At 63.5% G+C, this 15472-nt stretch overlaps 2 protein-coding genes across 4 annotated transcripts in view; both read right to left on the bottom strand.

Moving 5' to 3' along the window:
* SKI (SKI proto-oncogene) overlaps positions 1 to 3682 on the bottom strand; it is a 60489-nt gene extending 56807 nt beyond the window's left edge. Inside the window, exon 1 of one of the 2 annotated variants that reach the window (XM_032494970.1) lies at positions 2333 to 3682. In XM_032494970.1, coding sequence (XP_032350861.1) covers positions 2333 to 3316 — 984 coding nt within the window. In that variant the 5' untranslated portion in view covers positions 3317 to 3682. The remainder of the gene's footprint in view (positions 1 to 2332) is intronic. The other variant, XM_014552551.2, reaches the window with a different exon arrangement.
* A 3957-nt stretch (positions 3683 to 7639) lies between these two features.
* LOC116668219 lies at positions 7640 to 14434 on the bottom strand. Of its 2 annotated transcripts, XR_004325282.1 has the most exons (3): positions 14112 to 14434; positions 10091 to 13799; positions 7640 to 8161 (listed from the first exon to the last, which is right to left on the bottom strand). XR_004325282.1 is itself a non-coding variant. In XM_032494969.1 (2 exons), the coding sequence occupies exon 2, from the start codon at positions 13267 to 13269 to the stop codon at positions 12064 to 12066; it is 1206 nt and encodes a 401-aa protein (XP_032350860.1). In that variant the 5' UTR covers positions 13270 to 13799; positions 14112 to 14434; the 3' UTR covers positions 8185 to 12063. The 2 variants fall into 2 exon arrangements, 1 of the variants encoding a protein (XP_032350860.1); XM_032494969.1 differs by lacking the exon at positions 7640 to 8161 and having other exon boundaries at positions 8185 to 13799.
* Between the last annotated feature and the right edge of the window lie 1038 nt (positions 14435 to 15472).

The following is a 15472-nucleotide window of genomic DNA, read 5'->3' as shown; positions in this document are numbered from 1 at the left end:
TGTCAAACTGCAGTGGGAGGATAGAACAGATAAGCAGGGTGCTGGAGAGGGGTCTTCCCTGGCAGCTTCGTCCACAAGTAGGGTCTGGCAGCCACCCTGAAATTGAGATCCCCCTCCTCACAGGGTGCCTCCAGCCTGTAACCAGACCAGCGTACAGCTGTGCCGGGGAGACCTGAAAGGGACCGTGCGCCACAGAATTCCCAAACGCATGAACCAAGGCAGTGGCAGAGCCCCGAGAAGAGGATAACCAGGCGAGGATGGTGGGCAGAGTGCCCCCCGAGGGGGAGGAGCCGGCAAGACAGCACCCAGGAGCTCTGAGCGACTGGCGGACGGCAGAGGCCAGCAGCAGGCCCACCAGCCCAGGCCACCACTGTGAGGACAGGGCAGGGCTGACAGTTAGGCCTGGAGACTCCAGCCTCTTACAACGATCACATCTTCACCATCACGGGGGAGGTTTCTCTAACCAAGAAATGATTCCTGAGCAGCACCGGGGAGAGCACTGAAGGAGTGCTGACCACCTGCTGACATCACCAGGGTGAAAGTACGCTCCGGCCTCTTCTCTGGGACTGTGGCTCAGGAGACCATCCTTGCCTTCTCCCTGGGCAGTGCCTCAGCCCACAAGCTCCAGACCAGGCCTTCCTTGAGCCTGTGAACACCCGTGTTCAGAACAGCAAGGGCTGCCACAAAAGAGCCTAGGCCCAGGTGTGCAGCTGAGACAAAAAGCCAACCCCAGGAAGACAGGGAGACCGCGGACACACACGATCCAGATTCAGAGAGAGACACAGACGGATGCACCCCACCAGGCAGACCCTCTGCTGTCCACTCTGGATGTAAGTGACTTGCCACAGCTTTACCTACCACAATCCTGCACACAGGGCTCCCCTTGGGCCATGCTAACCAGCAAGGGTGCAGGCACTCCCAAAAGAAAAGCCCCCCATTGACAGGGAGCAGCCATCAAGCCACACACAGCCAACCCCCAGTCTGAAATGAGGGTCCGGCCGGCCTGCTGGGTCTGCCGTCAGCATCCTCCCCACTGACACTGCCCACTCAGACCATCTCTCCCACCCCATCCCAGCCCCAGAGTCTGCAGACAGCTGCCACCTGGGCGCTGGTCTAGCCAAGGGCAGAAGCACCACCAGATCCACAAATGTACGCGGTGGCCCCCTCTGAGCGCAGGCAACAGGCCCTCACTTCCCCTCCCCTACTCCGCTCCCTGAGACTCTGACACTCTGCTGGAGGGGCGCCCAGAGAAAACCGGGCGGGAGCATCTATTCACAGATTTGGAAAAAAAAAGTTTGATGCAATAGCTGAATTAATTAGGCCTCCCAAGAATAGCTGAGCCGATGCAGCATTCTGTGTGTGCAATTTAATAAGCCTGGATATTTAAAAGAAAAGTTACAAATACTAAGGGATGGGGGGGGATGCCATGCAAAGTTGGTGAGGCCCCCAGTGAATGGTTCCGGCGTCTAGTGCCTGGAAGCTGCCAGGCTGGATCACACAGAACCTCCTCTTGGCAAACAACAGAGCCTCGGCCAGTGGCCTCCCTGCCGTACCCTTCAGTGTCTCAGAGAGGCGATAGGAAACGTGCACATCCAAAACAAATCACAGGCCAGCAGCTCCTCTGACACCCAGGGCCCCAGGTGCCCGCTGACCAGTCCCCGAGCCCAGTGCCAAGTGGCCCTCGCCCCCACACGGGTACTCTGGGACTCACTCCCTGGCAGGCCAAGGCAGACGCACAGAGCTGGAGTCACTGAGTCTCGGCCCCCTGCCACCACGGCCTGGACACCTGGCTTCAGTTTTGAGTCTGTCTCCCAAGACTTCAAGGCACAAACAGGGCCTGCCTGGCCAAGTTCTGCCTGCTGGGAAACGCAGACACCCATGTGTGAGCCTGGGAGCCTTAGGGTGAGGGCCGAATCCTCCCCCACCCAGTCTGGACACCTCCTTGGGCCCCGAGGAAGGCCTGGGCTTGAGGCCCCAGGAAGGCCCGCCCAGATCAAACTTCCCGGGACTTAGGGCGGAAGAGTCCGAGGTCCGAAGCCTGCCCTTCCCAGCCCATCTGGACAATGGCTGTGGGCCTTGGGAAGGCTTCATCCACCAGGCCTGCTCCAGGCCCCCCGAGGACCCCCAACCAGGCAAACCTGGTCCCAGAGATCAGCCGGGAGGCCCTTCCTCCCGGGCTGTCTGTGGCGACACTGGCGCTACCCTGAATTTCCTTAGAGCGAAACAAAACTCTGAGACACGTGGGGGAGGCAGAAGAACAGAAGACAACCCCTGGCCCAGGAGGGCCCCGCCCCTCCCACGCCCCAGGCCCGGTGGGCGGCGGGACACTCACCCGCGGTACACTCACCCGTGGCACCCGCCGCTTGTACTTGTTGCCGTAGTCAAACTTCTCCTTGACGTCGTCCAGGCACCGGCCGAGGCGCGCCTGCTCCTCCTTGCCTGTGTAGTCCTGGCTCAGCAGGATGTAGGCCCGCCAGTTGGCCGAGTCGAAGCCCCAGTGGCAGGTCCGATTCTCCAGGGCCTTGTGCGAGTGCACCACGAACTTGTGCGGCGGGTACATGAGGCGGCAGTCGAGGCACTGGATGCAGGCGGCGCTCGGGCTGCTGTAGAGCTCGGGCACCAGCAGCCCCTTGCACTTCCCAAAGCACTCGTGGTACACGCGCACGCTGCGCTCGCTGAGCTCCAGGCCCAGCGCCAGGCTGGCGGCCAGCTCCTTCTTGCAGGGCGGCGGGTAGGCGCCGCCGTACAGCAGCGCGTTGCACAGGCGCTCGGCGTCCGTCTTGGTGATGAGCCCGCACGAGGGCGCCGAGAAGGGCAGGATGCCCATGACTTTGAGGATCTCCAGCTGGTCGGCCGTGCAGCGCGAGCAGTAGATGTGCAGCTCGTCGCACACCGAGTTGATCTGCTGCAGCGAGAAGTCGCGCAGCACCGAGTTGAGGATCTGCGGCAGACACAGGCGCTTCTCGCCGCCCACCACGAAGCACGAGATGGTCTCGCCCTCCAGCACGGTCTCGCAGCGCTCCGTGGAGCGGTCGGACGGCATGAAAAAAGGCCCGGGCAACACGGGCGGCGGCGGCTGGATGGCAGGCAGGTGCAGCACCGGCGGCGGCTCGGCGGCCGCGGGCACCGGCGCCGGCACCGCGGCCGCGCCCGCCTCCTTGGCGCTCTCCTTCTTGTAGGCCTCCTGCGCCCAGCGCGCCGAGAAGGCGGCCGGGCCGCCCAGCGAGCTCATAGAGCTCAGGTGGAACTGCTCCAGCGTCTTCTGCAGCCCCGGGTGCGGCTGAAAGCCGCCGCGACCGCCCGCCGCCGCCTCCATAGTGCGCTCCGGCTCCCCAGGCCGCTCCCGCTCCCGCGCGCCGGGGCCCCCGCGGCCCCCGCCGCCGCCCCGCGCGCCCCGGCGGCGGCCCCGGCCTCGGCCCCGGCCGCCCCCCGCCGTCGGCTCCCGGCCGATTACGGCCGCGGCCTCGGCCTCGCCCGGGGGCGCGAAAGGGAAGGCGGGCGGGGCGAAGGGGTCCCGCCGCTGGAGCCCGCCGGCGCCCGGGCCCGGCGCCACATCCACGCGCCCCGCGCCGCGCCCGCCGCCGCCGCCGCCCGGGCCCCCCGCGCGCCCCCCGCGCGCCCCCCGGGCCCTAGGCGCGGGGCATGCCCCAGCGCGCGCCGCCAACGCCAACGCCAACGCTCGCGGGCCCGGGGCTCGCGGGGGGCGCGCGGGCAGGTGCCGGCGCCGGGAGGCGCGAATCGCCGCGGCGGCCGAGGCCGAGGGGCCCGGGAGGAGCGGGGGCGCGGGCGCGGGGCCCGCCGGGCCGTCCTCGCGCGGCGCGCCGCCGCCGCCGCCGCCCCGCTCCTCCCACCGCGCGGCGCCCGCCCGGCTCGTCCCGGCGGCGCTGGCCGGCCGCGTCGCGCCCGCCGCCGGCCTCCCGGCCCGGCCCGCGCCCACCCCGCCGCCCGCGCCCCGCTCCGCGGCCTGCCCACCCGCCCGCCCGCCCGCGCGCGCGGCTTCCGGGGCGGCGGAGCGCCTGTGGCGGCGGCCTCAGACCCCGGCGGCGGCGGCGGCGGCGGCGGCGCGAGGCTCGGCGCACATCCTCCCGGCGGCTCGCTCCAGCTCGGACTGAGCGCCGGCCGCTGAGCTCACGCCGCCGCCCCGCCCCGCGCCCCGCCCCGCCCCGCGCAACCGCCCCGCCCCGTGCGTCGTCTGGGGCCGCGCGTCCGCCTCAGCCGAGCGCCGGCCAGGAATGCGCCCTCCCCCCGGCCGGCTCTTCCAGGAACGCGCGCTCCCCCCGCCCGCGCTGGGCACTCAGACCCACTCGGCCGTGCTCGGGCCCGACCGCCCCGGGCTCGGGCCCCCTCGGCTCCGCTCGGCACCGCCCGTCTGGGACTCGGCTCTGCTCGGCTCCTCTCGGGCCGGCCCGCCCAGGACTCGGGCCTGCTCGGCTCCGCTCGTCCCCGCCCGCCGGGGATTCAGCCCCGTTCGGCTCCGTTTAGCCCCGCCCGCCGGAAGGCGGCTCCGCGGGGGTGGCGGCGGCGTCCCGGACCCCCATCCGGCGGAGGCCGCTTCCTGCGCGGCTGCGACGGCGCGCGGCCCCGTCACCGCCGGAGCCCAGAAACCCACACGCAGACCCCACCACAACCGCAAACCAGCTGAGGGGCAGACCGGACGGGGCTGCGCACCCTCCACCGCACACCTCCCGGCCTCCGGGGTCCCCACGCACACGACGGGAACGCCACGCGACACACCCCGGGGGCCCCCGCACGCGACCGGGACGCCACGCAGTATGATCCAACTCCCACGTAGGACAGGAACACCAACAACACAACGTGGGTCCCTACACACATTAGAATTGTGACGCCCCGGAGACCCCACGCAGGAGACAGACACCATGCAGCGTGTTCCGACAGCCCCCACGCGATGCAGGCACCGCACAGCACCCCTCCAAGGGATGACTGGTCCAAGAGCGACCCCCCTGTGACCCTGCATCCTGGTCCCTCCGCACGGCCAGCGACGTCACCTCCCACCAGCCCCGTGCAGAGCTGCGTCTCCACGGGCAGGGCTTGCATCCTCGGCGCTGTGGCCCGTGCTGTCCGGCCAGGTAGCCGCCAGGGGCAGGCCCGTGGTGAGTCCTCAGGGACCGGGCTCCGTTCCTCCCGCAGACTGGCGTGACCCTTCCCGTGCAGCCTCCTTGTCCAGAGAGCCGTTCACACATCTGCGGGACACCCAGGGCATGGCCAGAGTGAGAACTCACTGTGCGTCCTTCCATACACTGGCTGTATCGTTGGGGAGAGACCAACCAGAAAGTGCTGGGTGGGACAAGCCTGGGGCCTGGAGTTGGACAGACTCTGCTGGGTGGCCCCCCGAGGAGGCAGCATCCAGCAGAGGCCTGGGGGCTGGGGACTCGAGGTGAGGAGGACAATTCTGGCTGCACTCAGCCCGAGGCAGAAGGACAGTCCAGTCGAGCTGGGCAGTGACCCCTTTTCCTCTACAGGACGAAGGCATCCAAGCCGGCCTGAACATGGGGGGAGTCGTGGGGGGTGCCCACAGTGGTGGGCAGGGGCCGGAGGGCCACACTCACTTCAGCCCTTGTGACCTCCAGCTCATCACCTGCTGCTGCCTCCCCAGTGGGGGCTGGAGGTGGCCCCAAAGCAGCACTCCTCAGGGGCCGTGTCTGCCCCGGGAGCCACCCGGCTGTGTCTGCAGGCCTCAACTGCCCCTCAGGCACGGGCAGGCGTCTGGAGGGGCACTGAGGATGGCCAGGTGACCCCACACCTGTATGGCAGACACAGGCAGGTGCCTGGGCGCCTTGAGGTTCAGGGTTAGTGCTCCGCCTTCAAACACCAGGCCTTTCTGTGAGGAAACCCTCGCCTGCCCTCGCCTGTGCCCTGGGGGGCTGTCCCTTCCACTCGTCAATCCAGTGCCCCCAGCGCAAGGCTTTTCTAGGCAAACATGAGAAAACTAGGAAAGGGATATTTAAAAAACAAGAAAAAGGACTTCTTTGCTTTCAGAGGCTGTGTTCATGGTCCACATTTGGACCAAAAGCACGTCTGTGGCACCTGAGAGAGTTGATCCCTTCCACGTGGACTTGAGTCCCATGCAGACAGCCTATACGTGAGAGAAGGCGGTTGGAGCTCCAGAGGGCCGGTCTGGAGGGGCTCCCGGCCGAGCACACAACTTCTCCAGCTCCTCTGGCCAAGCGGGCGCTCCCAGGAGGGCTCTGAGCCCGAGGCCCCCCAGACGGGCAGGGCCCGGCTCCCTGTGCTTCCTCCCTCTGCCCTCTGGCTTTGCAGGGCTCCAGGAAGGTGTCTCGGGAAGGGCCCAGGTGGAGGAGCCAACACTCCCACAGCTTCAGAGCCCAGAAGGAAGCCGAGGTGGGTGTGCAGGAGGGGGCAGGGGATAGGTGAAGGGTGAAGGGCCCAGAGAAGTAAGGAGGGACTGCTCTGGTCTCTAAAATGTCTCTGCCTCCATGGGCTTTGAGGTCATCTTCCCCAAAAGATAATGGAGCTTCTGGAGCAGCCAAGCCCACCCTACCCACCAAGGGCCAGGGCAGCTGTGCCTGGAGTGAGTCAGGCAGGCCCTGTTTTCTCCACAAGCCCAGCTTGGGGGAGCTCCCACATGCTGGCCTTCCTGCCTCCAACCCATCCCAGCAGCTGCCCTGGCCAGTGGCCTGCTTCTCCCACTGTCCCCTGCCACAGGCCATGCACCACACTGGCAGGTGGGGGGTCCAGGCCACAGGCACTGCCATGTCAGGGGACAGGGACAGGAACCAGCGAGCAGCAGGCGCCAGGCCTGCCCGGCTCACTCTCCAGCCCTTGCCATGCTGACTGACAGGTGTGGGCAGCTGGTGGTGCGCGCGCTCACTCCTGCATGCGCACACGCTTGTGGAGATTATACCCCCATGTGCACGAGCCAGGCCTTGGGACCAGGAGGATGGAGATCAAGTTCTGCCCCATGTGGCCTCCATCTCCTCCAGCTGAGGAGGCGACGGATTGACAAACCTGCCTGTAGGGGACGCGGTTGCTCAGGTGCTGCGCAGGCCTCCAGGGGCTGGGGGCTGGCTTTGGAGCTACAGGCTACAGCGCTACAGGCCAGAGACGAGGGCGCTGGCAGTGATGGGGCGCCCCTGGCCTCGGGGCCAGCTCAGAGGCCCGGCTGGGGAAATGGGCGGAAGGCTCAGAAAAGCAGGCCCCGACAGAGACCCCCGAGAGACAGCTTCTGGGGGGAATGGCTCTGCCCTGCCTGACTTCCACCTGCCACCTGTGCCCTACCCCATGGGAAGGAAACACCTGGTCTCAGACAAGCGCAGCTGCATTGTCAGGAACGTGCTAAGATACTGTTCTAAAACCTTAAATTCTAAACAAAAGTTACTCAGGTAACGTGAGCTTGGTAAAAATTTAGAAAAGACTTTTGTCTTAGTTTGGGTTCCACCAAAAGCAGACCCCAAGGCAAAGTTCTGAGTGCAGATCGTTTATTTGAGAGGTGTTTCTAGGACACACAGGTTAGGGATGGAGGAAGGGAGGGAGGGAAGGCAGGACACCAAGTGCGTTACAAGCTTGTCACCCGGGCTCTTGGAGCTGGATCTTGGGGTGCAGAGTCATCTCAGGGGGTGGGGGGCAGCCCTGAGCAAGATCAGAGCCCAAGGTGGGGAGGGGACATCTGCTGGAACGGGGAGATTGATTATATATGGGATTGGCCAAATAAAGAAACACATTCCTCATGATAAGAGTCAGGGTTGTCACTGTTAGAGATGGGAATTAAAAATATGGGAAGAGATAAACAAACATGTGACATTGGACTGGAGTCAGCAATCCCTGCGTGAACCCAAGAATTCCAATGTTTATAAACAAGTAGACAAACTATAAATGTAAAAGTGTGTTTGTACAGACATCCAGGTAATCCCTAACTCTGCCCAGGGAGAGGCCCTGAAAGAGTGACAACCCAGCAGCCGCAAGCACCCCGAGAACCTGAGTCTTGGCTTCTAAATTCCATCCTCCGTGGAAGGGAAAGGGCTTGGACAGAGAGAGGACAGGACTAGTCTGGAACATCTTACCACAGTGTCAGGCAGTATGGAGAGCTCAAAGCGAAACAGGAACGTGTCGAAAGGACTTTTGGGCAGCTCAGAGGGGAGATCACTGCCACATCTGAGAGCATAACGGTGATTGCGGATTATAACTGTGGAATCAGAAAACCGTATCTGCATATTCAAGTATTTATTAAAATAAGCATATTCATAAGCTGAAAGTCTGATAAGAAAAGAGCTATTTGCATATTTTTTGTTTGTTTGTTTTGCTTTTTTATGGAAATGTATAGTTTTAAAGTTCTTCCCCACAAGGCTCCTGTCAATTGCAAAGGAAAGGGTGAGTTCCCAGGTGAGACACCGCCAGGCACCACCATAATCAAGCGATCAAAGTGGAAACCGTCAGGCACTGGATGCACCGCAACCCTGCACTGCCTGGCATGGTGGGACAGGCTGCTGTGGCTCTCCTGCCAAAAAGGCATGACCTGCATCTGACCATGACGAAACCTCAGACACCCATACAGAGGGACTTTGTACAGAAGGATGGGCCCGGAACCTTCAGAGGTGACAGTGAGGAAAAGGCTGAGGAATATTCCAGACCGATGGAGAAGAACAAGACGTCAGCTCTGTGAAACCTGGGGACCCTCGCTGGATCTCACTGTGATGTCAGTGGAACAACCAGAAAGCCCCAGATGTGGCCTGAGGACCAGACGATAGCGACCCTGCCCAGGACATGGTGCCAGGGCTGCGGCAGAGCGCCATGTCAGCGGGGACCTCAAGCGCTTCGTGGGGCGCGACGGGGGTTCCTGCACTGTTCTCGCAGCTTCTCTGTAAGCTTGAGGTTGTTAGAACACACAGAATTTATTTTAAGTGTCATGGGGAGGAGGCATGCATTCTCAGTTCGGCCCAGGTGCGCCTAAGCTGCCCAGTGGGGCAGGGCTGCTGAAAGTCCTACCGTTGGGCAAGGTGGGGGTGAGGCCTGGGGGCACGAGCAGGACCCTGAGAGCATTGGCTGCAGCTCCAGCCCAGATGGCAGAGGAACTGGCCCCCCTTCCTGGTCCAACACGAAAGCAGGTCAGAGAACACAGGTCTGCTCTTTAAATGTTTGAAAACTCGGAAGGCAGGAAGCTCTGTGGAGCCGGGAACAAGGAAGGAAGGCAAGTCACAGTGGTGAGCAGGATCGCGACTGAGTGGCCTGCGTGAGCTTGCAGCTGGCCTCACACCCACTGAGGACCGGGAATAGAGGTCCACAAAGGGGACATAGAGATTCTGCCTACCAGCCTGGAGGTGGAGCCCAGAGAGCAACCAGCCCAGAGCAACCAGGGCAAGAGGGTAGAGGGTGCCAGAAAAACCAGGAACCGACAGAATATAGGACACACTCAACGATCGAAAACTGTGTGGAGAGGCTGGTGGGTGATGTAGGTCTTTGCTGTAGGCACAGAGACAACCCAGTAGGCAAAACAGAAAGCAAGGCAACTGTTAACTTCAGGAAAAACAAAGGGAAAACCTAAGCGGGGCTCCCCAGTTGGCTTAGCAGTGCACAGTATCTACGTAGTCATAATAGTATACACAACAGCTGAGCTCATTCGGGAAGATCGAAGAGTGAGCAGCGGGCGGGCAGAGAGTGCTGGTCAGAGCTCCTCCAGGGACATCTCACAATGTCTAAAACTCGTAAATGAAGGGAACAGCAGCAAGAACGCACAATGTGGAAAAATGGAGAAAAGTCAGACAAGAAACAGCTGGAAGACTTGAGAGAGGCCGATGCCCCGAGGTCGGGCAGGGCGGCTCAGTGACCACTCCGGACAGGTCGGGAGAGTCCAGACCTTTGGGCTCCTTTTGTTCCTTTCATCTGTGTATCTGCCTTTCTTTGGCCAGACTTAAACCAAAAGATCAAAACTCTGAACTAAGTAACTCTGAACGAAAGTAACAACCAAAAAAGCAAACTCACTTTGCCACCAAAAAATGCCACAGTTTGGGACATTAAAAAACATATTTTGAAAAAGCCATTGATTAAGGAAGGACTCATAATGGGAATCAAAAAGTTTTAAATCGGATGACGATGGAAACACTGTCAGTCAGAATACCTGGGTGCAGCCAGCGTGGTCCTTGGTCATCTTCAGATTCTACACCAGAGACAAAAAAGTGAGGGAACTGCAGGTGTTTTTAATTCCTTCTTTGTGCTGACCTGCTTTCTCTGCCTTTCCGGAAAAGCCGCTTCCAGGTTTATTGAACTTCCCCGTTGTTCTTCCTGGACCATTCTGTCTGGGAGGGACTCCCCTTCTCTCGTGGAACCTTTGGCGGGGTCAGCCTTGTGGCCCACACAAGGGCTACTCATCCCAGGTGGCCTCCCCTGGGGTAGTCAGGGGCCGGGGTGGGGACAGGGTCACACAGGGTCCCCGCGTCCAGCTCTCAGCTGAGACCTGCCCCACGGGGGTCCGCGAGGTGGTGTTCAGGGGGCTGAGCAGAGTGCCTGGCCCAGGTGTGTGAGAGCCGCCACTGGCAGTGAGGTGAGCCCAGTGTGCCGCCGCGCCCCAGGACCTGCCCATCTCCCGTGCAGGCAGCGCGCCCACAGGCCTGCCCCCTCCCCACCCCCCTCCCCCACCCAGGCGTTGCCCTTGTCCTCTGGGAGGTGGAGGAGAGGGAAGAGTGGGCGCCTTTCCCGCGCCAAGCAGAGCCACTCAGCTGCTCAAATGTCCACCCCACAGCCCCGAGGCACCACCAGCCGCCCCCCCACCAGAAGGACTGGCCTCAGCTGCCAGGTGAAGCTGATGGGGCAACATGGAGTCCGCCCAGCCTCCGGGGGCCTGGGCAGGGCAGGGCAGGGCAGTCGTGGGAGCCAGAGCATGGCTCAGCCCTGTGTCTAGTCTCACACCCAGGGTGGGAGCAGTGTGGCCTCAGGCCACTGGCTCTGGAACCCCGTGCCCTGGGGGAACCCCTGCCCGCCCCACTCAGCCAGCACAGGCCTCAGAGGAATGAGCAGGAATGAGGGAGGGGCGCACAGGCCTTGGCCCGCCCGGGGCTCCGAGCCCAGGGGCTCACTTCCTGGCCTGGCTCTGCGGACACATCCTCAGCCTGGAGGGTGCTCATGGAGGAGCAGAGAGAGCCCGTGTGGGCGTCCTGCCCTGCGGACCCGCCCCTGCCCGCAGGACCCAACTCCCTGAAGCATCCTGTTCCGGCCACCGCCACCCAGGCTCCAGCCACACCCCGCCGATCACAGGGTGGCCGCCTTCTGCCTGTGCCCTGCAGCCCTGGGCCGGCCAGGACCCAAGGCCTGGGCCCAGGTCCTGTGCATGAAGCAGGAGGCGCAGGAGTGCTGAGCTGCCGCAGAGGGGGAGCTGGGCCCCGGCCGGGGCCTTGGCGTTGGCAGCATCTTTCAAGGACCCTCTGCGGTCCCTTTGTCCAGCAATCATTGCTGAGTGCCACCAGCTGGGCACGGGGCACAACGAGGGCGGAAAGGCAGTTTTCCAACAGCACCCTCCAGAGATGGCCCTCCAGGGGCCCAAACTGCCTGCTGCCAGTAATGACCAAAGGGCCCAGTGGTCAAAACAATCTCCCTGGGTGCCAAGGCTTTTGTGACACGCTCATATACACATGAGGCACTGAGGGTCATGGTGTCACCATCCTGTGTCATAGCAGGGCCACCAAGCTTGGGTGGCCCAGGACCTGCCCAGGGCACCGTGTAGCAAGGGGGTGGGAGCCCAGGTGAGGCCCAGACGCCCATGGCAGGGTGTGGACAGGGGCCAGGGGTGCCCTGAGTGGCAGACCCACAACAAGGAGCCCCTCTGTGCAGGCCCTGCCTTCCAGACACACTCACTTTACCTCCCAGCAGTCAGGGGAAGCCTGAGATCCAGTGAGGGTCCCCCTCCTGGCCCCTCACCTCTGCCATGTCTGTCCCTTGCCCCCATATTTGCCCTCCTCCCCTCTCTTGGGCCCACAGCCCCCCAGCTGCCTCCTTCTCTCCATCTGTCCCAGCCACACTTGCTGGGATGAGGTCTGCCCCACCCTGGGCTCCCAGCCCTGTCCTGGCCCCTCTGTGCCCCAACCTCAGGTCCTGGGGTCACCTCCTTTTGAGCGTCCCGTGTCCCTTCCCTGTCAGGGACCCGAGGCAGCAAGTGGCGAGCAGACTCTCACTAACTCTTGGCGAATGGATGATGGCGGTCAGAGGAGGTGAGGCACATCTCCCGGCCCAGCCACTGGTGGGGTCAGCCGCCCCCAGCCGGGTGCTCCGGGAGTCGGCTCTTCCTGGCTGAGGGCGCTGCGCACTCCCTGAGCCCCTTACCCTCTCTGGGCCTGCGTGTGGCCGGGCTGGCTCCGGAGCTTGGGCCTGTTGCACATGAGGTGGGGGAATGCTCCACACCCAGAAAGGAGGGGGCACGCCAGGGCGGGGGATCAGGACCCCGGCAGGAGAAAGAAAGGGGAGGCCACCCTCAGAGCAGCATCCGCTGGGGCTGAGCATCCTGTCGTGGGGGGAGGAGCAAGAGGACAGAGGGCAGCTGGTGTCCAACCCTCTAAGTCTCTCCAAGCTGGTCCCTGAGGGTCTCGGGTGCCGTAAGAGGGCCCTTGCTCTGACCACACGCCTGCCAGCGCCTGGCAGTGGGGGAAGCAGCGTGAATCTCGGTCTGTAGGCTGCTGGGCCACACCAAGCGCTCAGGCCCCTCCAGCCCCAGGCTGGTACCCGTGGCCCTGTAGCCCAGGGCCAGCCGACAGCCCCCTCCTTGCACAGGCCCTGGGCCCCTCTCTCCTCGTAAATTGGTTCCCCGAGCCGGCCCCCTCCCGCCCTCCTGTCGTCATTCCTGGCAGGCTCTGCGGTGAGCTCACTCCTTACATAAGGCGTCTGAGCTATTTCTTGGGGGCAATGAGCTCCCCCCACAGGGGCTCCGTTTCCCCTTCTCCTTCTCCAGCCATCAGCCACCACAAGCCCAGGGCATGAGAGGCAAGGCCCTTGTGATCCCCGGGCCCCACCCACCCTGTGTGGAGAGAGGGGCTTCCCCTTACCCTGCAGAACAAAGGTGGAAGAGAAGAGACACCAGCTCATTCCAGATTCCCTGGGGCGCTGAGGGCAGAGACCCAGCCCCACTCCCAGCCTCAGGCAGGAAGGGAGGAAGGAAGGGATTTCCCTGGGGTACTGTGAGTTGCTGTAGCTGTCGCTGTCCCCTGTCGCTGTCCCCAGTGGGATGGGGATGGGCTTGCCTCTCACTCGGGCCTGAGAGTCGCCCCCATGGGCACCCCCACCTGGTGCCCTTGGTCCCGAGTCCAACCACATTTCAGCAGGGACCTGTGTTCTGGGAAGGAGTGGCGACCAGATTTCACTTTGGTTCGGATAGGTGTTCCTCGGTGAGGTGCCGCAGGAGCCCCCAGCAGGACGGCGCTGTTTCCCAGAGGTGGGCACTGGCCCAGGGAGCCCCCTGAGGCTGCAGAGGGTCCATCCTCACAGTCAGGGGAGAAGGGCCCCCGGCCTCCTAGCGCTGCCCCCTTTCTGTGGCCTGGAATAGAAGGCAGCCCGTGAGGACACAGCGGGCCCCCAGAGGACTCAGCTGAGGAGGCGTCCAGACAGCATGTGCTGGGCACTTCAGGGGCTCAGCCCAGTCTGGCCTGGGGAGGACCAAGACAGGTGCCTTCCTGGCCTGGAAGGCAACTCCCAGGGTGGAGGGGTAGCCGCCAGGCCCGCCGCGAGCTTCTCCCCCGAGATGCCCCTTCCCCATGCCTCTGGGCCCAGGCGGCGAAGCCTTGGGCTCCGAGCCGTCTGCCGTCGAAGCTGCTCTTGGCCTGGGCTCCGGGCTCCCACTTCCTCAGCTGCAGAAGGAAAAGGGGAGGAAAAGTGGCCCGGAGCAGCGGCTGCTCCCGCCCCGCCCAAAGGAAGGACTCCCAGACGCTCCTGCCGGGAGCCTGTCACTCGCCACGCCCTGCTTGGGGACAAAGCTCCCAGCAGCAGGGACGCTGGGGACCAGGGGCCAGCGGGTGCCGGCAGAGCCGGAAACTCCTCGGCCCCTCCTGCTGGACTCCCAGCCCCGGGCCTCTGTCTGCCTCGAGAAACGATGTTTTCCTTTCTTTTCAGAGACTCATTCTTGGAACTTACACCCTCTTGGGTTTGCTATTTTTACCCACCCTGAGCCTTCCGGTCTCCATGGCGACGCCTCCAAACAGCAGATTCCAGGCGGCAATGACGTCACCTTTCCCTTTCCTGCCGCCCAGGCCTCCAGCCGCCGCTGCGCTGCCGGGCCAGGGGCTATGCGGCGGCCCTGGGTGCCTTCCCAGGCTCCGCAGGCCCCAGTCAAGCCCCGGGGCCTGTGGGCCATGGCCCGCCGTCCCTGCCCCCGACTGCCATCGGTCGAGGCCTTCAGCGGGCAGCGTCTGGCCTTCCCCGGGCCCCTCCGGGTGACTGTGCTGCAGCCCCGAGGCAGAGGCCCCAGGCCCAGGAGCAGTCTGGTCCCTCCTGCTCCGGGATTCCTGCCAGGCTGGCCGTCCTGTGGGAGCTGCCGGGCCCCAGTGGCTGGGGAGGCAGGGCAGGCTGGCGCCGGGCCTTGCTGGCTGCTGGGCCAGCAGTCTGTCTGGCCTAGGAAGCCCCTGTGGTCCCTGCATCAGAAACTGTTAAGTGCCTGCGGCCCATGGGCTTCCAGTCCCCTCTGTGAGGCTGTCACACCCCCTGGCCAGGGGCTGCTGCCCTCCTGTGTGGTCCCCAGGCCTCAGGCTCCACACCTTGGTCCTGGTCAGGCAGCTGCACTGGGGAGGCCACAGCCCCTCCACCTGGGCCTAGGTCTCCTGCCGCTGGTCACCAGGCATGTCTCTGTCCGGGCTTCACTTTACGCAGCACTGCCTGCAACGTCCAGCCTGAGGTCTGCCCTCAGCCCAGACCAATGACGTAGACACTCAGAGCTCGATGTCCACCTCTGACCAGGATAGGGTGGGAGAAGAGCCCTACTTGTGGGTACTTGCTTTGTTGTAGACGCAGACATTTGCTGAAACGTCTTGGCAATGAGAAGTCTTGGCAATGCCTCCTAGGACAGGAGAGTGCAGTTTGCAGAGCCCTGTGTTCCCTGCATCCCCATCATGGTCAGAAGTTTTTCCTTGCGCAAAGGACCCAGCCCACCCAGCTCCTGGCCCTGCACTGGCTACCTGGCCTGGTGGGATGCTGGGGTCCCATCCCTTAAGCAGGCCCTGCACTCCCCATCACCTCACGGAGCCCACAACAAAACAAACTCCAGCCCCACCCTCACAGCCTCAGCCAGAAAGCAGACGCTGGGTCTGGGGTCTAGGGGGAGGGGAGCAGGCAGGGCCGTGGGGGCACTGTGGGGGCCAGGCCAAGGGTCAGGGCCACACTCTGTCCCGCCAGCAACACGGAGGGCAAGAAAATGTGCAGCAGATACCTCATTAGCCGACTTCATTGCCCCCAGAAATGACACTGAAGGAAGGCGGTTTCAAGGCCCACGTTCCTGCCCTCCTGCTGGATTTCAGGTACGAAGTCCCAA

This window comes from Camelus ferus, chromosome 13, assembly GCF_009834535.1.
Source record: "Camelus ferus isolate YT-003-E chromosome 13, BCGSAC_Cfer_1.0, whole genome shotgun sequence".
Taxonomy (NCBI): Eukaryota; Metazoa; Chordata; class Mammalia; order Artiodactyla; family Camelidae; genus Camelus; species Camelus ferus.
Note: the sequence above shows the minus strand (reverse complement) of the source record. Positions and strands in the feature narration are given on the sequence as shown.

Excerpts from the sequence above, each read along its gene's own strand:
- LOC116668219 (XM_032494969.1), bottom strand. The coding sequence starts at position 13,269 with ATGTGGTTGGACTCGGGACCAAGGGCACCAGGTGGGGGTGCCCATGGG.